General features: G+C 47.7%; 1 protein-coding gene across 1 annotated transcript in view; it reads right to left on the reverse strand.

Moving 5' to 3' along the window:
- The window catches only part of WDFY4 (WDFY family member 4), a 253,777-nt gene that overhangs the window by 119,781 nt on the left and 109,455 nt on the right, over positions 1–24,541 (reverse strand). Inside the window, exons 31-39 of the mRNA XM_005699347.3 lie at positions 22,429–22,554; positions 18,068–18,232; positions 13,927–14,130; positions 12,839–12,953; positions 11,447–11,604; positions 8,254–8,492; positions 7,331–7,452; positions 5,680–5,865; positions 4,816–4,952 (exon numbers count right to left, since the gene is read on the reverse strand). Of these exons, the coding sequence (XP_005699404.2) occupies positions 4,816–4,952; positions 5,680–5,865; positions 7,331–7,452; positions 8,254–8,492; positions 11,447–11,604; positions 12,839–12,953; positions 13,927–14,130; positions 18,068–18,232; positions 22,429–22,554 (1,452 nt within the window). The remainder of the gene's footprint in view (positions 1–4,815; positions 4,953–5,679; positions 5,866–7,330; positions 7,453–8,253; positions 8,493–11,446; positions 11,605–12,838; positions 12,954–13,926; positions 14,131–18,067; positions 18,233–22,428; positions 22,555–24,541) is intronic.

Raw genomic sequence — 24,541 nt, forward strand, 5'->3', positions numbered from 1 at the left:
TTGCTAACCCCGGTCATGGTTAAACAATTTCCCTTGCGTATTCTTTGGTTTCCACTGCTGCAGCCACTGACTTTGCAGCCTCCAACATCTCCCCTGTGAATGACACTACAGCCCCAGCCTGTCCCTTCTCCCAAGGGTCCTAAACTCCAACACAACCTATACAAACCGAAATATGCCATTCTCCTGCTTCCCCAGTGCCCCCCGATCTGCCTCCATGCCCATCCCCCTCCTCACACCCACTCACCCTCACAACCCCTTCCCACCTGACTTCCAGCTCCCATGCTCCATGTGCCCACTTTCTCTTTGCTGATGCTTAAAAAAACACACAAAAACAGAAGATGGCATACTTTATGTTTTGGAATAATTTTGGATCCACAGAAAAGCAGTAAAGATAGTACACAGAATCCCCGTCGACCCGTCACCTAATTTCCCATAACAAGCTGTGTCTGCCAAGACTAGGAAGCCAACATTTGTTGTTGGTGTTTTCCCAACCTATTTTTAAACAAGAAAGGCTGAAGCTGAGCAGGTGACCGGAGTCACCTGCTGTGAAGAGGGATGGCTGGCCAGAGTGTGCCCTCTGATCTCCCCGAGCTGAGAGAGGCATAATAAAGTGACTTCCTGGGCACCCTCAGTTGGCCTTTGGTGACCTCAAGGGAACCCAGGGTCCCAACCTCTGTCCTATACACTTAGGCCCATAGCCTTCACCCTGGTAGAGACCATGACTTCACATTCTGATCCCAGAAGGGACTGTGATGGAGGTCAGGGGGAGAAAAAGAAGAAATACCATCTATCATATCAGTCTTGCCTCAAAGTTCAGCTCACCTGCCAAGAAGCGAGCATTTCCTACTGAAAGTGAAGCTAGGTAAAAGGCATCAGGAATCGGACGCTGTGTGTCTCCCTCCAAGAAACAATTTATCAGTGCTCTAGAGCTGTCAGCTGCTGACATGATAAGGAATAACACCAAATGAATAATGTTTCCTCCAAACCCAGCTCCTTTAATTACAAGCCTCTTCTTTCCAGAAGAGAGACAGAAGACGCAGAAACACCAATTTCATGCACTTGTGCCTGAATAATGTCTCCATGCTGCTTTTTCCAGATGGCGACCTTCTCACTGGAGGGACTAATGATGTGGGCATATTTAGGGAAAAACCAATAACGGAGTCTTTAACCTTCAACAACAAAATGCGTGCTGTACAAAATGTTCCTTGGGATACATTAGAAAATATCAATTACATTGCTCACTGAGGTGTAATCAGCTGTAATAATCAAAATTAATTTTTAAAAATAATTAAACAGACCCCAGGGCAAATAGTTGTGTTCTTACCCGATGGCATCTCAGTGTACATACATACCTGAGAAGTTGCGCCTTCTGTTAGCAACAAAGGCATCTAGCATGGAGGGGTGACGGATGTGGGCTCTACAGGCTGGCAAGTTGCTTCCCACAGACAGGAGGGAGAGCCCGAGGCAGCTCCCCATACATCCTTTAAGAACCTTCCACGTACTGCCAGGCACTGTACCCATCCCAGACTGAGTTACTGGTAAGAGATGCTGCTCAGCAAAGATTCAGTTACTCTTTTTAAATTAAAGCAGGGTCCCCTTTGTTTCAAAAATGATTTGTCTTTCAAAATTCCACAAGACAGAAAAAGCTAGAGAAAAGATAGGCTGGAGGTAAAATGGGCTCAACCAAGAAGTGTATGCAAATACATGCGTGGCTTGTACATGTGTTTGCAAAAATTTACCCCACTGGGCATGTGCGGTTACCCCAGTTGGGCCATGCTTATCTCTCTGGCTTCCAAGTGCCCAAATGAAAGAGGAAAACATAACCGTGTCAGAAGTTTTCCTTTTTATAAGTTGCTGCGGAAAAGCACAGTCCTTCCTGGTACTAACAGCTGAGGGACATGTACCCTGAGGCTCTCTGGCCCCCACTGCAGTCCAGCCACACTGCTAGGACCTCCAACACACTCCTGCCTCGGTGCCTTTGCCTGGTGGTCCTCCCTGCCTGACCATTCTTTCCCAGGGTCACAAGGCTCCTATCTTTCCTTATTTCTCTGCTCTCACACCTCCCCACCAGAGAAGACTTCTGGCCACCTCCATCCAAGTGGCCCAGCACCTCTCTCTTCACCCTACCCCACTTACTGCTCCATTTTTCCTTATTGCAGTTAGCACCCCAACATTACAAACTTACTTATCTTCTTTTCGTCTATCTTCACCTACTAGAATGCAGTCTCCTTAGAAGCAGAAAATATGCTGGCTTCTCCTTCTGTAATCTCGGTACTTAGAGCAGAGTACTGAATAAGCACTCAATAAAAACTTGTGGAGTGAACGAAAGGATGGCTGAGACCTCAGCTGCTGTAGAAGACATCTTCAGCAGTTTGCCTTCACCAAAGACAAAGCCAGCTTCAAATATTCTTCCTTTCAGGTCTCTCCATGTGAGCCAAAAGCAAACTGCTATTATATAAGTCATCTGTAAACTGACATGGCTCCAAACACTGCTGTCTACTCAAGCTTCTTTCAGGTGGGCTGTTCTCAGCAGACCTCCCTAGGACTTAGAGGTGCTAAGCTGTGCTAGTGGCAGTGACCTGGCAAGAGGCAGGTAGTTTCAATAGTGCCGGGGTTCCCATAAAACACAGTGGCCCAGTCGTCACTTCCCCAGCTGCCCAGCCAGACTAACCTGTCCTCCTGGGGACAGCGACCACTAACTTGGTCAAGGAGTTAGAAGCTTCAGAGAAGCCCAGGGAAGAGGGGCTGGACCCTTGCTGCTACAAACGACACTGGTGAGGAGCAAGTGCTTGGGCACAAGCAGGGATGGTCCTGCTTCCGAGGGTGGGGCAGCTGAACCACAGGCGGGATGGTCTTCGCCTTGAGCTATAAAGTAAATTGGATTTTTGTAAATTGTTCTACTTCTAAAGCACTTACACATTCCAAGCGCTTCCATTCTAGTGGAAGCAGAGCACACTTCTGGTTTGAAGCCCAGGAATCGAAGCTCTGAGAGGTTATGGAATTGTCTAAGTGTGTGCTCAGCAGTGCAGAGACCATGAATGAAGATCCTATTTCCACTCTGCCACTTCCTGGCTGCAAAGCCCTTGACTTTTTTTTTTTTTTTTTTTTTTTAGATTTTATCACACATCTATAAAATGAGACTAAAAATAGTTGTGTGGTGTAGCTGGCACAGAAACCTCAGTTATTCACTCAGTCAGTCAGCCAGTAAGTCTGTAGACAAATATAATGAGCAGTGTCTTCCACAAGCCAATTCACTGAGGACACAGCCTGCCTTCAGCTCTGAACACCAGGGCCCAGCCAGCCTAGTCAATTTCATGGGCCCACAGCCAGCCTAGTCAATTTCATTTTCCATCTTCCTTTCCATCTTGGGCTTTCTCTGCTTGTCCTGACATCTACTGTTTCTGAAGCTTGGAAAGAAGAAGCTCCCCTTCCCCAGGAGGTCTGGGCACTTGCAGGCAGCCCCTCATTCCTCTCTTCTCCCAGCATCCAGCGATGATGCCCTCCCCATCAGGCATTGACCAGAGTGGATAACAGACCCGTGGTGACAGCAAGACCTAGATTCTGAGCACATGTGGAGTCAACCTCACTCTCCAAAGTTATATGGGCAGAGCTCCAACTGTGTAAGGTATCTGCCAACCATCTCCCCCACTCCCTGGGAGCCCCTTCTCACTGTTTCCCACAGGTATTTGTCCCACTGCGGAGGTCAGGAGGTAAATGACTCAGAGGAGTTACATGAATTTCCCAAGGTCTCTTGATCCTAAGGCTATGGCTATTGAAGGACTATCTTCTGCCTCTAAAGGTAAGTCCGTGACCCCAGCATCAGAATATACGACAGACTGTGTTCTCCAAGGAGGGCCTCGGCAATATTTCCAATCCTATGTGCTCTCGCAGAACCTTGCCACCTCCCTACCAGGAGGCAGTCTATCTGCCCTCCCCATGAACCTGGGAAGAGTTTTGTGCCTGTCTGGACCAAAAAGGGCCACTGCAGAGGTGATGTTGCATAGCTTCCAAAGCTGGGTAATGAATGAAAGGCAATGGGGCCTCCACCTTTCTCTCTCCCTTTCTCCATTTTTCTCTCTCTTCTTCTCCCTCACTAGGGAAATGTAAAACTCAGCCACTAGGAAGTAAGGAAGCTTAAGACGCATGCAGAAATCACGTGTAGGTGTTCTGGTCAACAGTCTCAGCCAGAGCCAGCAGCAACCCCCAGATGTGCAAGTGAGTTTTCCCATGATCTCACCTAAGGCCCCAGACATCGGGGAGTTAGAGACGCCCCTGACTCCTGCTGTGCCTCAGATCCCTTACCATAGCATGCATGATCACACACACACACACACACAGTCATGTCGGCATGACTGAGTTTTAGGTTGGTTTGATATGCAGTTTTAGAGACATGGATGAGAAACCCCCAACAGCTCATCCCAATGTGGTCAAGAGGCCCCACCACCGTGTCCCCCAACAGTGCTTCAGCCCCCTGTGCTGCGCCCACACACCCAGCTCCTGCTGAGCGGTGGGATAGGGCTCTTGTAGTACACCTGGCTCAAAGCAAGTGGGCAGGAGTATTGGTTTGGGTTTTAACGCCTTAAGGAACAGCGGCTCTTGGCACTCAAGTAGAGCCCGTATTAACTTCTATCTAAAGCTAACCTAAGACCTGACTCCCTGAATGCAGGCTCTACTGGGAAGCCACAGGCATTGCCCCTGAATGTTTGGAAGGACACGGAAGCAGCTCCTATCCAGGGACGAGAGAGAGAAGCCATAACACACGGGTATTTGAAGCGAATGTCTGATGTTTTCTAAGGCAAAGGGGTCTGGGCTCACCTCCGCTTTGCACTCAGAGTCCTTGGTCTGCCGCCCAGGCATCAGCCTCATGGCTGAGGACAAGCTGCCGCTCCATGAAGAAACTTTGCCGTGGTGTCCAACGTTCGAGCGACTGGCCAGCGCCTTCTTTTCAGATGCTGATGATAGAGAAGCAAAGACATCAGAGGCGAAGTTAAGAGAGAGACACACATGATTTCTATAGCTTGCTTGGCTCTCAAAGGGCCTTCCAGGGGCACAAGCCCAGTATGCCTGTCTCCAATAAGGGAAACAACCCGGCCTAAAAGTTTGAATCATTATGAATTTTTTGATGCTGAGAAACTTAAAAGCAAGTATGTGAGTCATGACTTGTGAGTCATGACCTCTTTAAAATGAAACTTAACACATCATTCCTACAATGGCATTGACTAATACGAGAGTAAAAATGTTGAGTCACTGATAGAATGCAAAAGCTGTTTATATCTTTGGGATGAAGACTTTTACTTGGAACTTGAAAACCTGAGACTCCAGGTCACTGCATGACTTGGCACAAGGTTTCAAACCAGATATGTGAATATCAGGGCAGGACCTAAAACCCTAAGTCCCAGAGTCCAAGCTAGAGCTCCAACAGGAGGCCCTTTCCTCTAAGAGATTACTAGAGTCTGCTTGCTTGCTTGGCACCTCTGGCCTTCCTTTCATCTGAGATGCAAAGCAGCATTAGTCCCTTGAGCAAAGACTTAGGAGGCTTCGGTGATGTAAATCCCACCCACCAGAGGGATGAGAGAGAAGGTGTGATATAAAAGGCTCTGGGCCCTGAGTGGAACTCCGGGGGAGCCCGGCTCTTTGAGACTCAGAAGTTCTGTTCCCTGAAGCCAAGGAGACAGAGACCTAGGTAATGCTGCCAAGCCTTGAGCATCGTCTCTTCCCAGAGCGGGGTGACCTCCTCAATCTTCACGTCACTCTCTCCAGGTTTCACAGAAAGATCGATTTTGAAGGTATCCTCCAGTTCCTGCCGCCTCTGTGCCACGAGCTGCTGCCAGAGAATCCGTACGGTCTTCTGGATATTGTGCTGAACTAATGGAGAGAGTGCATCACACAATCAGAGCAGCCTCAGTGCTTCCCCCAGAGAAAGCCAGGAGATGGCATATCATGTTCCTTTTATGTGCCTCTTTCTTGAACATCACCTCAGCCTTGCAAGCTCCAGCCAGAAAGCTGTCAGTATGTAGAGCCATAGGACAAGGATAATAGCTACCAACATCCTTGTGACCTGGCCTCTCCCCCATCTCCACCACCAAGTCCTGCCGGCCTCACGTGTCCAGAGCTGGGAAACATGATTGATGGGCTCAATGAGCCTCTTTCTCCCATCCCCAAGCCTGTTAGATACCAAACAGAGAGATACCCTGTGTAAGCTCTAGGTAACAAAATAGCTCCCCGCAAACAGTTCCTTCGAACCTTGACTTTCATGTTAGCCCCTCAGGGGGATGGATCCAGGGGCCCAGGCACCAAGCCAGTTCTCTCTGTTCATACTTCCAATTACCAACCCGTCCCGTGCCCAGGACTTGCAGGGGGATGGGCAAAGCCAGCCAGTTGTAGCTGCTCTGTGCCTAGCCTTCTACTCTGAACTGTGCCTATCTTCTGATTTGGGGTCACTTGGCTCCCTCTTCAGTACCAGCCTCTATAGCTTGTCTTTCTCACCCCAGGGGAATGGACATTGTTCAGTCCACTCTACTAGTTAAATCCCAGAATGCAAGTATTCATGTTGTAATTAAGACTGCAGCAGAGTAGACTCTAAACACACAAGATTTTTGAGCACTGGCTTTGGGCACAAGTCTGCCCAGAAAATAAGGGCCCTTGTCCCTTCCACCTGGCATCACAAGATATCACAAGGTAAGTGTCACAGTCAGCCAACTAATGTGGCAGAAGCTCTGCTGAGGCATTCTGGATCAAGAGGGAGAAATTTCTCAGATACATGGATCTGGCTGCCTTTTCTTCCCCCCTCACACTGCCAATCCCTGTAACTTGATTTGATGCTATCAAATCCTAGAATAAAATCCAGTAAGCCAAATATCTTATAAAGTAATGAGGTGCTTTACTTCATTTCTATTTTCTAGAGAAGAAAGCTGAGAGACTGTTAGGTTATAGCTTGAACTGAGTGAGATAGCATACCCGTTTCCACATCTAGTGGTCCAAAGAAAAGTCAAGAGATCAGATAAGAAGTTAAATCAACTTACAGAGAAGTTCTCAGGCTTTAGTTAGTATACCAAGTTCTTAGTCTCACCGAGTCCCACGGAACTTTCCCTTTACCCATCCACACATACGTCCATCCGTTCTATTTCTTGTATACAAAGATTACTCCAATCTTACTCTCTACCACATTACCTTGCTACGTGATTACATTTTCTAGGACCTCTTCTGGCTTCAAAGAATCTTCTTCATAGTATTTGCTCCCTTGTCTTAGGGGAGAAAAATGAAAAACGCAACCCTAGCGATTAGCGCTATCCATCTACTCCTCCACAGACAAACAACAAATAAAACGTACCATCGCTCAAGCTTGGGAATTCGTCCCCTCTTTTTCCTCTCACTTCTTCATTTGGAGAAAGAAAGACTTGATGATAAGGAGTCATTCTAGGCTTGGGTTCCAATCCAAATCCTTCTGGATAACTAGTAGAGAAGAGATTGTTCATCATGAACTCCAGTTTCTTTGGGATCATTTCATTGTTCCTTGTTACAAATAATTATCCTGCAAACTCAGTACACATCAACATGAAAAAAGAAAAAAAAAAAACTTGTCTAATCCAGTTAAAGCAAGCATCTATGACAATTTCCATGATGGATATTTTGCAGACGGATTCTAGAAAAAAAAACTCTTTTTATTTCTCTTATTAAATATCATCTATGCTCCCAACAGGCCCCCTCCTCCCTCTCTGGGTTTCCCCATCATTTCTTTTTGCAGACTCCTGAAACACTGAAATCTGCCTTTGCTTGGCATTAATCTCATTCCTTGTGGAATGGGGCCAGGGCCAGCTTCATGGGCCTGTGGCTCGTGCAATTGCTTATGGTCCTCACTCGGAAGGGTCCCATGTTTGGGCTCTGCTGTCGCAATCTTGAAATTCTTAGTAATTTTTGAACAAGAACCCTGTATTTATATTCTGCTGGAATCCCACACGTCATATAGCTGGTTCTAAATAGGGTGCGGTGGTTCACATCTTACATTCCCTATGGGCCACATGCTCCAGAATTCCTGGGGGTATTCATGTCCAAGTACCCTCTTCTCTGGGCCCATCACCCAACCAAGCAGAATAGACAGTACATGTTTGTGGATTGAACCAAAAATGAGAAACAAGGATATGAAAAAATACCAGTGTATGAGAATGCCCATTATTGAAATTTCTAGGATAAAGTCCCTTTGGGTTTTGGAGGTCTCTTCGCCATGTAGAGGGATTTGAGGAGAGCAGCTCTAACCTTCTTGCGCTGAGCAGCAGCAGACAGTGCATGAGGCACATGAGGAAGCTGGCGTTGGAATTATAGGTGGCGAACAGGAGGTCCCAGTGCTCCTGCAGAAAGCCCAGGGTGCTGAGCAGGCTGAGGCACTCGGAGAGGGACTGGTGGGGCTTGGAGAGGCTGTAAAGGATGACTTTATTTAAACTGCTGTACAGAGCGCTGATGGCAGTGTCCTTCTGAGAAGAGGCATTCTCGATGACCTGCGGCATGAAACACACACACACACATGTTCTCAATGACCTGTGTCATGAAACACACACACACACACACATGTTCTCGATGACCTGCATCATGAAACACATACACACACACACTTGGGAACACTTTGAAGTTTAGACACCAACCCAGGTAGTCAGGAAAATGATGGAGTCTCAGAGTCCTTTCTGTATTCCAAAACGTGACATTTCTAAAATCAAAAAAGGACTACTTCCCCTACCTTGGATCTTCTATTTAAGCAGGTGACCAATGAAGGGAATTTAAGTCTACCAAAAATAGGTATAAAATTTAAAAGTTTACCACAGTCAAATTATGCAAAGCAGCCATGGGGAACCAGAGATTTCCGTGTTACCAATGTAACAAAGTCGACCCTCTGTATACAAGAACGAGCTGCTAATAGCGTCTAGTTTTAAAAACATGTTATTAACTATTAATATTTGTTGTCAGACATGGATTGTTATGCTCTTCCAGTTACCATGCTAAGTATTTTTGCATTTCTTTGCATCTGTCTACACATATTGCTTCATTTAAACATCATAACACCACCATGAAGTGGACATTAAGATTGTCACACTTTAGGGATAAAAAGGCCGAGAGTTTGAGAGATGGGAGAGAGAGGTGCTCAGCAAGAGTAAAACCTACACCAGACACTTGAGTCATCCTCTTCACCACTGTATTTTCTAAAGGAGAGGTGCGCTCGAATATCCACGGGCTTCAGTATGTGAGGGATTTTAGAGGGTTGAGGCAGAAGGTCCTGATCTGTGGTCTGAACATTGAAGCCATCCTTCCGTTTGACTTCATTGAAAAGAATCCACAGAACAAACGCCATGTGCAAAATCCTCCAGTAGCTTGGGAAGGTCTTGTTACTTTCAGATTGCTCGCTTCAAATTTCATAGGTAGGGCAAGTTTCATACAAAGTGCTACTTTAAAATGCGGGATTTGGGGCTCATGCTTTATCACCATCCTCTCCTCCTTTGAGAGATGGGTCACATCTTCCAAACTGAAGTTAAGAGTTGTGAGAGCCACAGGTGGTGAGCAGGAGAGAAGGGTGGTGGGTGTGGGCAGCGAGAGTCCTGGGGCCTGGCACCCTGCTGAACACGCATCTGCCCCAGGAGGCACCAACGCTCTGGTGTTAGCTCTGAGTATTTGCTTTGACTGCTAGGGAGCTGCTATGGATTGACTGTTAGTACCACCTTCAAATTCCTGTGTTGACGCCCTAGTATTGCAATGTGATGTATTCAGAGATGGGATGGGATGTATTCTGAGATGGGATCTCTTGGAGGTGACTAGGTCGTGAGGATGGAGCCCTCAGGATGGGATTAATGCCCTTACAGGAAGAGAAAGGTGAGCTTGCGTGCTCTCTCTCTCTGTTATGTCGAGGGCACAATGAGAAGATGACCACCCCTAAAACCAGAAAAACAGCCCTGGCAGACCAGCTGGCACTTTGACCTTGGACTTCCCAACCTCTAGAACTCTGAGAAATGAATGTTTGCTGCTAAGTTTCCCAGTCCCAAACTCACTAAGACAGGAACCTGGTGGCTGCTCTCATTCTCGACACAATCTCCCGATTTTAATCCCCTTGGAGCTGACAAGGGATATTTCTCCCTTCTTGGAGTTATTTCTGAAGAAGCCTCTGAATACCTTCCTTTCAGGTTGCCTAGAACTGAGCATCAGCCAGACTGAATACCAGTCCAGGAACTGTGCCGAGGCCCTGACCCGGAGCATGCAGGTGCATCCACAGGCAGGAGGTGCTGGGGGCACTGGTCCCACTGTCTCCACAAGGGATCAAGAGGAAGGAGAGGGGCTGTCCTGGATCCTGCTGCAGGGAACACACCGGGAGCTGCGGGCACGAGCTTCTGGAGGCAGATCTCAGCTTGCAAGAGAAAGTGCTTTCCAAACATCACGGCTGTCCTGCTGCCTTGAACTCCCGTACACCACAGAGAGCTCCTCACAAAAAAGTGAATGGCCACTTGTCAGGAAAGGTTTCCAGAATGAAATGGGAAGCAGCAAGGACCAACACAGAGTTCAACTCTGGCTTCTGAGATTTTATGAATCTGTGTGTGTGCATGTGTACACACATACAATAAAGAATGTGTACACGTGTGCACACAGATTTACATATAAGCACACGTCTGCAGGCATGCATTGCCATGCGTGGATATGTATGTAGATCGAGAGAGAGCGAGAGAGAACGCATACAAGAAAAATAGGACCAGATAAAAACAGACTCTGGCTTCAATTTCAGGAAGGCCCAAACACGACAAACGGAACTGGATTTTATAGGAGAAAAGGAAGTAGAACCTTTGGCTGTAAAGACCTTTTTGACCATTTGTTGATGAGGAATAACAATAATTAGGCTGAAATCCAATACTTTGGCCACCTGATGTGAAGAGCTAACTAACTGGAAAAGACCCTGATGCTGGGAAAGACTGAAGGCTAAAGGAGAAAGGGGAGACAGGCTGAGATGGTTAGATAGCATCATCGTCTCAACGGATGTGAATTTGAGCAAACTCCAGGAGATAATGGACAGAGGAGCCTGGTATGCTACAGTCCACAGGGTCGCAAAGAGTCTGACACAACTTAGCAACTGAACAACAGCAACAACAAAGATTAAACTAACATTCACAGTAAAAACCCCAAGCGGGCGTGCAGCTTCTAGGCGAGGACAGAGCTGAGGCACCCGTGCATCAGGCTGTGGCCCCTACAACCACTGAGATGTATCTCAGGTGGTCCAAGGTGAGAACACTGCAGGGTGCTACCCAGCCACTAAGCACTACCTGGGTGGTAAAGGGCCTCCCCTTCCTCCCGCCCATCTCAGATTCCGTTTCCAGGAAGGACAGCAGGTCAGTCTGGACCAAGTGGACAGCAATCAGCAGTGTGTCATACAGACACCTCCTCAGCAGGCACCTTACCACCACGGCCAGTGTGAGGTTCTTACCGCCATGATGTGCTCTGTGATGAAGAGAAGGATGTGTCTGGGGTCTGCTGAGAACATCCCACTGTACAGCTTCTCCACCAGCTTCTGGATGAAGTGGGAGATGTTGGCAAGTGAAGGAGCAGCTGCAGCTTCTGCATCTGGCTGAGGCTCTCTACTGCCTGGAGGGTGGGAGAGGGCGACAGACCAAGGCTGAGAAATCAGCCGTCTGAATTGCCTTCTTTGCACAACAGTCTCCAATCTCCTCTTGGGAACCAGCCACGTCTTACTCACCTCTGTACGTCTCATTGTAATCTGTATAACCATTGCTTCAAAAATGGGATCTTATACACTGTAGGTACCCAATGAATACATGTTTATTCAAAGTGATATTGAACAATCAGTGATATGAACCAAGTGGGAGGGGGCAAGTGAGGAGCAGCACGTCTTCCAGTGACCATTTGGAAGAAGAGTGGATGAGAATTTAAGGCAGAGGCCATGGGAAGGCTGTCATGGTGACCCAAGTCCCTGCTGTTATGTGGGGAAGAGGATGAAGCTGTAAGGTCAGATCGCCCATCTGTGCTCACCAACACAGCACACATCGTGCTCAGACATGGATGCACGCATCTCAGTTAATTCTTACTAACAACCCTCTAAGTTACCCACGACCGTCCTCCTCACTCACATGGTCCGGACTCTGCCTGGAGTAACGCCACCGTCCAGTCATAGAGCCACGCTCAGAACTGGGCTACCAAGCTTACACTTTTTATCACTCCACTACCCTACCAGACTCAGCTCGGAAAACCAAACGTCAGGGTCTCCTCACTATGGGGCAAGAGGAATCCAGGATACCAGTCATGTCACTAAGGAGTCCATGGCTCAGGAACCATGGAAAGGACTTTCGTACAATCTTGTTGGGAAGTTATAGCTGCCCCAGACCCAAATGGTCTGAATGAAGTTTCAGCTTGAACTTCTTTGGGGCAATGGCAGTATCTTCATCCAGGTTCATTCATTTAAGAATTGTTTACTGTGCCCAGGCATAGGGGAGCAAAAGAATGTTCAATTCAGGTGGACATTTTGACTCCCCTCATAAGAAGAAAATTTTATACTGCAGCTAGAGGATAACTGATGTTAGCTCAGAGGACAGGACTTTCTGCTCTGATTGAATCAGGAATGGCAGGGGTGACATGGAAAGTAGTAAGAAGGCCATTCCAGGGGTCTCTGGGCAGAGTCTCTGAGCTCTTATTGCAGACAGGTGGAAGGCAGTTTGCTGTGGTTCCTAAAGCATCCACAGTCCTGCAGCCTAGGCTTCCTCCAGGGCTCTGGGGTCAGCAGTTGGCAGGAGGTGGCTTCTCACTCAGCTCTCAGCAGCTTTGTGTCATAAACCAGGAGGAATAAGTCATCACCTGCACTCACCTCTCAGCGTCGATGCATGACCTCCACGCATCACATGAAATATCTCCATGGTGGAAAGCAAGATCTCAGACTGAAAGTCCCGCTTCTGTTGACTGGTGGCATTGTCTGGAGAAGCCTGGAAGCAAACCCTGAACTCGACACCAGCCCCATGGCCATCATTTCCACTTAGTCCCTCTCCTGGTCCGTATGCTAACACTGCAGCTGCTGGGCATGTGCACAGCCAGCAGCTCACAAGAGCCCCTTCCCTGGGGCATTGCCCTCTGCTGATCAAGTTGCTTCACCCAGGAGGCAATGCCCACTTCCCAGGACAAGTGGTGGTGGGGGGGCAACAGTTATTGACCACTTTGCATGTACCTCAAGGTGGGGCAACTCTGGGACGCGGATAGAGCACACCTCAGCTCCCCTTGGAACCAAGCTACTTCCGAAGCCAGGTCCACCTAGTTTCTCGCTCATCCTCCTCTACATCCCTTCTCTGCTTTCCTGAGAGCACTGCCCCCAGTATATCACTTCCAGAAAATCTCCACCTTAGACTCTGTTTCTCGGAGAAGGCAATGGCAGCCCACTCCAGTACTCTTGCCTGGAAAATCCCATGGCGGAGAAGCCTGCTAGGCTGCAGTCCATGGAGTCGCTAACAGTTGGACACGACTGAGCGACTTCACTCTCACTTTTCACTTTCATGCATTGGAGAAGGAAATGGCAACCCACTTCAGTGTTCTTGCCTGGAGAGTCCCAGGGATGGTGGGCTGCCGTCTCTGGGGTCGCACAGAGTCGGACATGACTGAGCGGCTCAGCAGCAGACTCTGTTTCTAGGGACCTGGCTAAGACCTGCCATCATTCATCTCTCCACCTGCTGCTTGGTGAGCTCCCTCTGCTGGGGACTGCGGTCCCCCAAAGACTCCCTCCCACCAATCACTGCAGTCCCTGGAGACGTTGCTGACCGCCAACCAGCTGGCATGGACATGCCTGGGTGAGCTCTCTCAGGAGACGGGCCCTCGGGGCTCTTCGGGCATACCCGACCCTCTCGGTGCCCACACCCTCCCCGGTCTGTTCCCACAACACAGGCCCGAATGATGCCCTTTCTGACCCACCTCCAGGAGAACCTCCAGGGGCATCCACTGCTTGGGGTTTGGAGCCCCAAGCAAGAACTCCCTCAAGAGCAGCTGCATGAACTCCTTCAGCTGCTTCCGGGTGGGATGTGACTCAGCAGGAGCCTGTAGACCCTCCACAGCGTTGTCACCTTCAGCCTCGGCCTTGGGGCTGCTGGTGTTCTGGGCAGACTCACTCACGGCCCCCTCAAAGACAAGAGAACACCAGCATGAGTTGCCTGCCCTGCCCCAAAGCACTCTCACATCCGACACGTGCATGGTGGGATTCTCATCAAACCATCAACACGTAAGGAAACGGAGGCTCCGAGGAGGTAGGCGGGCTCAGAGGTGGCCTGCTGTGACTTCTGAACCTGTGGTGGGCAGAAGCTGGGCACAGGGCTAGAGAGACCAGCAGCACTCAGCGAGGAAGCCCAGGATGTGTCCCGGGCAAGGCAGTTCCCTCCTCGGTGCCATGGCTCCGCATCAGTCAAGTGGTAATGATGGAAAGGAACACACAAAGACGGGCGAGGATGAGATGAGGACCCTTGCCTGCGGCATGCCTGGCCCTGGTGTGCGGTCAAGAGAGCTGGCCCCCACCTTTCTGTGGGGTCCTCACCTTTACTGCCTGCCAGGCTCTGATGCTGTTGACCCTCAGGGGGAAAGAGAAGTGGGCCTGGAGCCAGTGTGATATCCAAGACCCGGAAGTCCTTGGTCTTCACTTTCTCAGTTTTACATTACAAAAATATTGGGAGAATAATGTGATGGGAGTCATTGGCCCAGATACGTCTGGGAAGACATGGAGATGCCAGGAGGCCAGATGATACACCCAAGGACATGCGGCCAGGGACTCCCGACTCCTGGCCCATGAGCTTTTCATGCAAGTTCATCTGCTGGCACCTCCCTTGGCTCATTCATAAAATTAATGCAGCCATTCTTAATTAAGCTGTAAAATGGATTTAATGGCACCTAGGGAGGTGGTGACTGTATTAATTAGCTCCACGCGGCCTTGGCTGGAAAGATGCTATATGAAATTGTAGCAAATGGAAATCCTTGTGGCCACTTGCCTTCTGCATGAAAACAGGTCTGTCACATGTTCTGTGCAGCAAAGGACTTTTGGAGCTGACTCGGAGCTGAAAGGAGGCAAGGGGGTGTGGGGATGAGAGTTCTGGCACCAGGGCCTGTCTCATCCACGGGAGACTGGGAGGTGACCTTGGGCCAGGCTCTCCCTCAGATGGGAACTACCTAGTGTGGGGAGGAAGAGCCCTGGGTCAGGATATGCTCTCTGGCTACTGGCAGGGAGCTGGCTGGAACCCCGACTCAGCAGATGGCGAGCCTGGCCTGTGGGCATATGCCGGGGTCCAGCCCCAGTGGATCCAGGGAAATTTGAAGCAGGGATGGCATTGGTGAGGAGAAACTTATTTATTTATTAATATAGAAATATAAAATTAGATTAGGAAGAAATGGTATAGTAGGAAATTTAGGCGGAGAAAAGGAGGCTGAATAACTTGGGTTACATGGAAAGCCAATAAAGTTCCAGACAAGGAGCTTGCACCGTCTATGTTAGGCCGCCGGCGCCCGTTTGAATATCGGAGATTGCCCCGCCCTGGGCCCTCTCTCTTACAGATCTTAGAAGCGGGGACAAGTAAGTAGACATGGCGAGCCTCCACGCCTCAGATGGGAATTCAGCCAGAAAAAGAAAAGAACGGCATGGGGAAGCCCAGCATTGGTGTAAGACTCCAAAAACTTTATTTTTCAAAATCAGCTTATATACCTCAAGTTGTACATAAAGAAATGATGGAATATGCAGAGTTATGCAGGGGCAGCAGTCCTGACCCTCACTGAGACAAACAAGGCTTTCTTTTTGCATACCCTCCCGTATACAAAAGGTCTCAGGTGGTTTACATTATCTTCTGGCCAAGAGGCCTGCTAACATTTTTATGGCTCTCTTCCTGGATAACTGTCTATCAACCAGAAAACTCCTTTTCCCTAGAAGTGTTTTTTCTTTACTCTGCATCACCCTCAAAGTACTAAATAAAGTTACATTCCTGTAGAACAAAGGTGCAGTGGGTTATAACAAAGAAAGTACTTCACTCAAAGATCTAATGTTGCTAATACCAGGTCTACTACCTGTTTTTCTATATACCAACTATCTCTACAAATAAAAGATATGAAAATTTGGCAGCAAGTATTGGCTCAGCAAATGAAACCTTTAATCAGTCCTGTTCTAATGATGTTGACTCCTCGGAAGCTCCTACATTCCTAGGATGTTTTAAGCTTCCTGTGCCTCCTGTGGTCAGGAAGCCTCAAACAATCACATGCGCAGCTGTACAAGTCCTGCAGGCAGGCTAGAAAGCCATCAGAGGGGTTTTTGGATTGAAACACTCGTATTATGCCCAGCAGATTTATTATCTAAAAGCTCTAATTTTTTCCAGAAAAAGGTGGTGGGGGGACAGCCCCCTGTTAATGACGGAAAAGTAGGTAGAAAGCGTAACACAGTAAAGCAGGCAGACTCTGGTCTTGGGGGTGGATGCTCAGGAAATTCCAGGGGGACCCCTGAAGCCTGATCACAACCTTGCTTTTTGTCAGGCTTCCTTCCGCATGACCTTGTCACGGGCGGGATTCCTCACGCTGGCCCCCGGCAGGCATAGGGGCTGACGTGGGCAGCCCCTAACTCAGAATGGCAGCCCACCAACTTAAGACCCTGTCCTCCTCCAGGTGAGGGGAATGGTGAGGGGCAGTCTGTAGAACCATGCTTCCTCCCTGCCTGGCCGGGGCCACCTAGCTTCTGGGCAGAGGTCCCATCCCCCACCCCCTCCAGTGCTGCCTTTGATCTTTTCTACATCTTTTTTTTTTTTTTTACTTACTTTTCCAGTATGTTGCTTTAGTTGATATTAACCCATCAAAACATTTTATCTTTTTGCAAATCTTCTGGTCTTTATAGGTAGTCTTTTTATTAAAACTAAACACTTAAATTTTATTAGGTCATTTATTGTTATTTTAAACTGACTGATGGAAACAAATGGGTTTCAGGGTGAGAGACTGAGGGGTAAATCTTGGCTTAGTCACTATGAGTCACGTAAGCTGCGACCTGTGTCATCTCCTCGACCCTCTCGACCCTTTCGTGAGATGGGTCTCATGGCCCCACTAACCCGGGAGGGAGCTGGTCAGTGGAGCTTCACCTCCCTGAATCTCACGTCCACCTTTAACACCTCCTGCACTGGGGCCTGTTAGGGGATGTGAAGCACCAGACTCAGGAGATGGAGGCTGGCACCATGAATACACTTCTAGAAAAGCTTAGCTAAAAGAACATATTCATCCCCTTGGCCGTTTAGCAAATAATTATGGAGCAAACATTACTTGCCCTCATTGTGCTTGGTATGACTTCTGGATCCTCTACTTACCAATATGCCTAATGTATTCCTTTGGTTATAGTTACTGATCTGCAGACAGGAATCAATAATTCACTCTCCTTGTTTGGGTCTCAGCTTCCATTCCACCAAGGCAGGTAACGAGCACATTCCTGCCCTTCCTTCTCCAGCACCTCCCTTCACGCTGGTCCTCACTTGCTTCTCTTAGCTCCCAGATGCTCCGCACTCATGAGTCCCCTTGACCGGCTGGGACTGGATCTTGCTCTCAAACTCACTCATGTCTCTTCCCATAGTGGCCTCTCTACCCCGACACTGACACCTTCTCCTCAAGACCCAGTTGGTCCCTCTGCCCTCCCAGCTGGGCCTCAGCAAGCCCTCCGATTGAAAGGCACCATGGCCTGCAAATAGAACAAGGGTCCTGCAAAGAAGACGGGGCCCTATGGCAGTTCCACCCTCCCCTTCCTGGAATGGAATCTGTGGTTTCCTCACGCTCCATGCGTGGGTGTTCTGCGTAGATCTGCACTTAATCTACCATCAAATTTCTCATTACTGAGATTCCTGACCACTCAAAGCCTTATTGAATCTCAGAGCCGAAAATGACCTGAAGCTGGACCTCATACAGAGAAGGAAACCTACTGGAGTTGTTTGCTTAGGGTTTTGGCCAGGTTGACTTAAAATGCATTTTCATTTGGGGAGGGGTGTGAAGGCATCTTGTCCTTGAAGGGTGATGATGCTCACCCCTGCTCCCATCAGGGCAAGGCAGAGGTGTGTCTTACCTTCTGGGCTCCCAGGGGGAAGGTAACTGCAGCCAAGGTCTGGAGGAACTCCGGGGCCCGCCAGGCTGGATCCTGGGGGTAGGTGCTGTGCACGAGGCCGAGGAACTGCAGCACGCTGGCCGGGAACGTCCGTTCCCAGGCGCCGTCTCCAGAACCTGCCGAGGGCTGAGGACACGCTCCATGAGAGGCAGCACGTGCGGGCATGACTTGGGGCTGCATAGGGGCCAGAGGACTTGAGATCTAGAGACAAGACCTCCTTTCTGAGCCTCTCAACAAAACGCCTTATTGCAAGACTCCTAGTAATAATATGACCTATTTCTTAAGATTGTCGTGAGAATTAAATGAGACATTTTAGCGCTTCAAGCTTACCTTCACAGTGACGAGTACAGAGTAAATACAGAAGAAGCTGGGAGATAAGGTCAGATATAGATGATTTGGACTTTTGGAAGAATTTGATCAGGCATCCCCTGAAGGTACTTAGGCAAGGCACCAGGCTGGATCCTGGGAGTAGGTGCCCCAGAATGAAATATTAATGCCGGACACATGTGTTTCCACTGTGCTCTCGCCCAGTGATCCTGCCTGAGTGAGTTAACCTCCACAGCATCTGCACAAGGAAGAAAATGCTGTCTGCTCCCAAGGAGAGTTGCACACAGCAGAATGGCTAACGTCTGCAAGACCAACAATGCTAAACATCGACAAGGACCTGAAGCAACTAGAACCTTCCCAGAATAAGAGCTAGTGAGTGTAAATTGACTCTTCATTTTGGAGACTATTTGGCAATATCTACTAAAACAAATCATGTGTACAGCTTAACCACAGTTTCATGCTGGGTATATTTCTAACAGAAAGAAGTGTGTATGTCCATCAAAAGATATGTACATAGCAGCTTTATTCATAATATTTCCAAATGGAAACAACCCAGAAGGAATAAACGCTGATCCATTATCACAATAAAATACTACTGAACAGTAAAAAAAAAAAAAAAAAGAACTACAAACATATAAAACACACGCGAATGCCACTTGTGTTGAGTGAACTCAGTCATGCCCGACTCTTTGCGACCCCATGGACTATACAGTCCATGGAATTCTCCAGGCCAGAATACTGGAGTGAGTGAGTAGCCATTCCTTTCTCCGGGGGATCTTCCCAACCCAGGGATCGACCCCAGATCTCCTGCAGTGCAGGTGGATTCTTTATCAGCTGAGCCACAAGGGAAGCCCTGACTGAAAGAAGCGAGATGTGAAAGGGTAATACTGTAGGGTTCCACTGATACCAAGCTTAAGGAAGCAAGCAAACCATGGTTACCACCAGGCAAGGGAACAAGAGCAAGCAAAGCAAAGTTATTAGCAAGACAGATAAGCTGAGAAAGATATTCACTACAATTCTACTTCTGATCTTCTCTTATCCTTTCAGTTTTGCCTTTTAGCTTTTGATGCTTGTCTATCATATTTGGTAAATGATGCTTTCTTGGCAGGTGGCTTCACTGGAAAATCCCACAGACAGAGGAGCCTGGTGGGCTGCAGTCCACGGGGTCGCGAAGAGTCGGACAGGACTGAGCGACTTCACTTTCACTTTTCCCTTTCATGCATTGGAGAAGGAAATGGCAACCCACTCCAGTGTTCTTGCCTGGAGAATCCCAGGGATGGGGGAGCCTGGTGGGCTGCCGTCTATGGGGTCGCACAGAGTCGGACACGACTGAGCGACTTAGCAGCAGCAGCAGCAGCTGAACCAAAGTCTGCCTCTGACTTCGCTTTTGTTATATGTTCGTTAGATCCCAGAAGACTGTTTAAGGGTCACATCTGTTTTACAACAGTTAACCGTTTTATGTCTGCTATCATAAAGTGAATGTTTGGGCTTGTTTTTTACTTCTGTCAGCATACTAGGTATTTTCTTCATTTTAAATGCTTTCATGTTTTTCTTTGGTTTGCTTTTTCTAAATAGCATTGATTTAAAACCTAACAAACTTTCTATGGGGCAAAACAAATTTTTTTCAGCTATCCTCAAATTAACTGCACATTAGGTCTACAACAAAGCCATGAATAAATTTCCCACAGATGGAAAGTGTAAAGATCACTTGCTTTGACTAGGACAAAAATAAACTGGAAATAAATAACAGCAATTTTTTAAAAAGTTTAACTACATGGACATTGAAAAAGATGAATCAAAAAGGTCTCTTTTTTTAATAAAAAATTTCTTTAAATCTGCAACTGCAGAAACTCTAGAAAACAACAAAATTGAAGATGTCAAATATCAAAATTTTAGAACTAGCCAGAAAAAAATGAAGGGGAATGACATATATATTCAAAGTTGTTATTTATAAATCCGCAAATCTTCAGCTCCTTAAGTAATAGGATGGGCAAGGTAAAAGAAGAGCATGAACTTGCAAATTAAGAAGAAGAAGAAGAAGAAAATAATCACAAAGAAAATTAAATGAATTAAAGGAGACCATTTATGCAAACTGAATACTTGTGAAGATTTTTTAAAAATATCAATTACCTAAACTAGGTCAAGGAGACATTTAAAAGCCTAAGCAAGGTGATAATAGAAAAAAATTCAAGCCGAAGCTGTTTCATAGGAATGATTTAAACAATATGAGTCATGGATTTAGCATCTTCTTGAATGAAAGAATCTTTTTTTAATAAAACTAGCATAATGCTGATACCGAAACCTGACAACACGTGGAAAAATAAAACTGAAACCTAATATCATTTATGAACATGACTGCAAAATCATAAATAAAATATTTACAAGCAGAATAAGGAAGCATGCCGAAAGAGAACAGAGTGAGAAAGTGAGATCTTTGCAAGGATGCAAGGAAATCTATTGATATAATTCATCAGCGGTAACTGGTTAAAAGAAAAAAAACATGTAATCATCTAAATACGTGTTAAAAGAGTATTTATTTTTAACTGGAGGATAATTGTTTTACAGTGTTATGGTGTTGCTTTCTACCATACAGCAACATGAATCAGCCCTAAGTGTATATATATGTCCCCTCCCTCTTGAGGCTGTGAGGACTGGGCCAAGCACATCTGAACAAGACTGTGGGATGCATGTCAAGAGGAATATATACGTATAGCGTCTACTGCGACCCTCCTGAGAAGGAGAGCACATGAAGTGCTCCTTGGCCCAGTATCCCACATCCTGGAATTTATACCAAGGAGGCCATCGAACTAGAAAGAGAAGATGTCTGCTCAAGAAAGCTCATTACTGACTTTTTATAACAACGAATGTTCTGAGAAACAATACAAATTTCCATCTACAAATAGAAATGATTTCCAACAACATGTTGGGGGAAAAAAGACAACAAGAAATATGCGGCTTCCCTGGTGGCTCAGACAGTAAAGAATCTGCCTGCGATGTGGGAGACCTGGGTTCAGTCCCTGGATGGGGAAGATCCCCTGGAGAAGGGAATGGCTATCTACTTCAGTGCTCTGGCCTAGAGAATTCCATGGACAGAGGAGCCTGGCAGATTACAGTCCGTGGGGTCGCAAAGAGTCAGACCTGACTGGGTGACCAACACTTTCAGGAATTTATGTGGTCTGATTCCCTAAGGGCATGGTATACTCTTAGGTGTCTGAAAGATATCCTACTAAAGTTCACAGTGGGTATCTCTGGTTGGGTGTGCTTCAGGTGATTTTTACTTCTACTTTTTTTTTCTTATTTTAAAGGTAACCATGCTTCATTTTACAGAAGCAATTAGGATTCCACACATATCAAACCTCCAGTTGCCTTTAGAGTTTATAGAATGAAGCCAAAACTTTTCATGGGTGTTCTTGCTCCCTGGTCCACAATCAGTCCTGCTCACAAGTCACACGGCCTTTTCCTGCAGTTCTAAAACAACCTCTCCAGCACCTTCAAGGTGGACCTGGAAGGTCTGAATCAAAGGCTGTCCACGTCACGTCTGCAGCTGGCCGGCATATGTCTTCTCTAAGACAGGTCTTTCCTGATGGGTCACTCATGAGAGGCCCACCTGTCCTGGTCGAGGTGAGCTTCTTGAGCAAAGAGGCCCCTGAAGGAAAGGGACCACAGGGCCCCTGAAGCTCTCAAATCAAAGCAGTTGCCCAGAAATGTTCCCTTTGACTGGAGCCCTTAAATCTCCCAGTGAAGGAAGTCAAATGTTTAAACAAATGGAAAACAGATGTCTTTTGGTTAAGAACACATAAACTCCACTGGGGACATTAAGGCTGGGTTTCCCATTGAGCACCTAAGTTGTCGCCTTGCCTCTTCTATCAAAAGTTCTGAATAATACCTGCAGAGTATCAGCACTACCAGAAAGTTGCTGGGAAAGGTCAAGGCTGACTTTTCTGGGCCTGTCTTCCCATCAGAACCCCGCTCAGCATGTGGGGAGCGGGTCTCACCTGGTTCATGGTGGCCTTCAGCATCTCTAGGAGCAGCAGGGCGCCTTCAGTGCACAGCCCTGCCCGGAGGACTTCCTCCCGGTGGTGTTTATGCAAGAGCCACTGAAGCATGGCATCCAGGCTGTCCTGAAAGAGGACACATGGGCTGTAAGAGACCTGGGCTGCACACTGAAGGGACGGGCTTTCCGTCCAGCGTGCCATGCTTCTCTGGGGGCCCCAGTGAGAGAGACAGAACATCAGAGTAGCAGCCCAGGTGGCTGGTCCATTAGAGGAATTTCAGCCCACTGATGGAGCGTAAGGGAAACACACATGTCTAAGACAGGCTGAAGACCCACCAGCAACTGGCATCGGGTCTGACATCAGCAATACTCAAACTCCCAATCAACTTTCATGAATTTTTGTACATGAGATTGCAGAAAACATGTCAAATTCAAAGGCTTTCGGGCAAGTGCAGTCAGAGAGAGCGTGGGGTTGACAAGCAGGACGATCTGACTTTGCTTCTTTAAAAGCTGGGCTTATGCAAGCTCTTTAGCCACTTGGCAGTTCAGTTTCCTTCTCTGTGAATGGAAACTTCCATTATCTGCCCCATGGGATTGTTATAAATATCAAGTGAAATAAAATAAGCGAAACATCTGTCACAGGTCCTGACATTCAGCAAACGTTTGTTTCCTGAGCCACAGTATAGGAAAAAAACACACATTTTCGATGAATTTATCAGAGTATGTGAAGAACTTGATTCTGAAGTGTGATCTGTAATACCATTAACATATATCAAGATTGAGATAGGTCAAATATAAGGATATGCAAGAGGTGAATTTTTCAGTCCTCGGCAAAACCGTGCCCCTTCAATGACGTCTACACAGTGCAGTTTAACTCAAGTCTATCAAGACCAGGAAACAATTTCTGGGTCTGTTTATCAGGTGCTCAGGAGGCTGAGCAGGAGGCCAGGGTCTGTAATTGATGTGCTCAGGGTCTACTGAGAGAAGCAGCCGTAAATGTGCTGGTGCCATACAAGGTGAGGGCATGATGAGGCCTGAGAGAGAAAGGTACCTGCTGTCTAGGGGGTCTCAGACCGAGGTGGCATCTGAGTGGAGAACTGAGGGAAGATAGCTTTCCAGGAAGGTGAGATGGGAGAGGGCTCCTTAAAGGCCCAGGGCAGGCAAGCGCAAAGCAGGCAGTCTTACTGGGGAGGCGCCTTGAGGATCACAGCACAAAGGGCCAATAAGAAAGCAAGATGGGCTGGGAGACAAGTGAGATCCCAATCAGGGAGGGGCTTGATGCTGCCTGGGGACTCCAAACCTGATCCCACAGGAACAGGAGCCAATGAAACCTTGGATTTGGTGCAGCTCAGGGAGCTGGTGAGCGAGAAGCTAGTGAGAAGGTGCCCGCAGTGAGTGGAGACTCCTCTTTGGAGGAGGAACAGGGGAGCGATAAACAGGGCAGCAGTTGGTCGAGAGTGTGAGCCAAGGGGGCAGCCTCCGGTTTTAGGCGGGACGTGATTTATCATACTTATGGCCAATGAGCAAAGGAGCAGTAGAAAAGGAGACGCTGAAAATACAGACAAAGGATCACAAGGCATGCAGTCACTTGGGAAAGGCGTGGGAGGAACACAGTTCAGCCTCAAAAAGGCGACCTTTGCCAGCGACAGTGAGAGGAGGTGATAAAGATGGTCTTGGAATACACAAGTGATGGAGGGTGGAGTCCTGAGGCAATGCTCCTTCATGGGGCTTCCATGCTACCGTGATGTAAGTCATCTGAGCAAAGGGCACCGGTGGGCCAGAAGACTCGGGGCATGTAAGGTTCACACTAGAATGTGGGGGAGCAGGGGCGTTACTAAGATACAGGGACGTGTTTCTTTGAAGGTGATAGGATGAGGCTCGATGTCTGCGGTGGCAGCAATCCAACCTCCCCATGTTGCCCCACCATCGTGTGACTTGTCTACCCAGAAGGAGAAAAACTTAAAAGTGGGACTGATAGGAAACAGAGAACTGCTGGGAGGGACAAGGGAGGCGGAGGCTGAGGAAGTCAAGGATATCTGAAGAGCAAGCAAGGGGGTGGGACTGCTAGGGAAGGAAGTGGGTCAGGATGAAAGCTGGGAGGCATGGAGGAAGGT

Source organism: Capra hircus, chromosome 28, assembly GCF_001704415.2.
Source record: "Capra hircus breed San Clemente chromosome 28, ASM170441v1, whole genome shotgun sequence".
Classification (NCBI taxonomy): Eukaryota; Metazoa; Chordata; class Mammalia; order Artiodactyla; family Bovidae; genus Capra; species Capra hircus.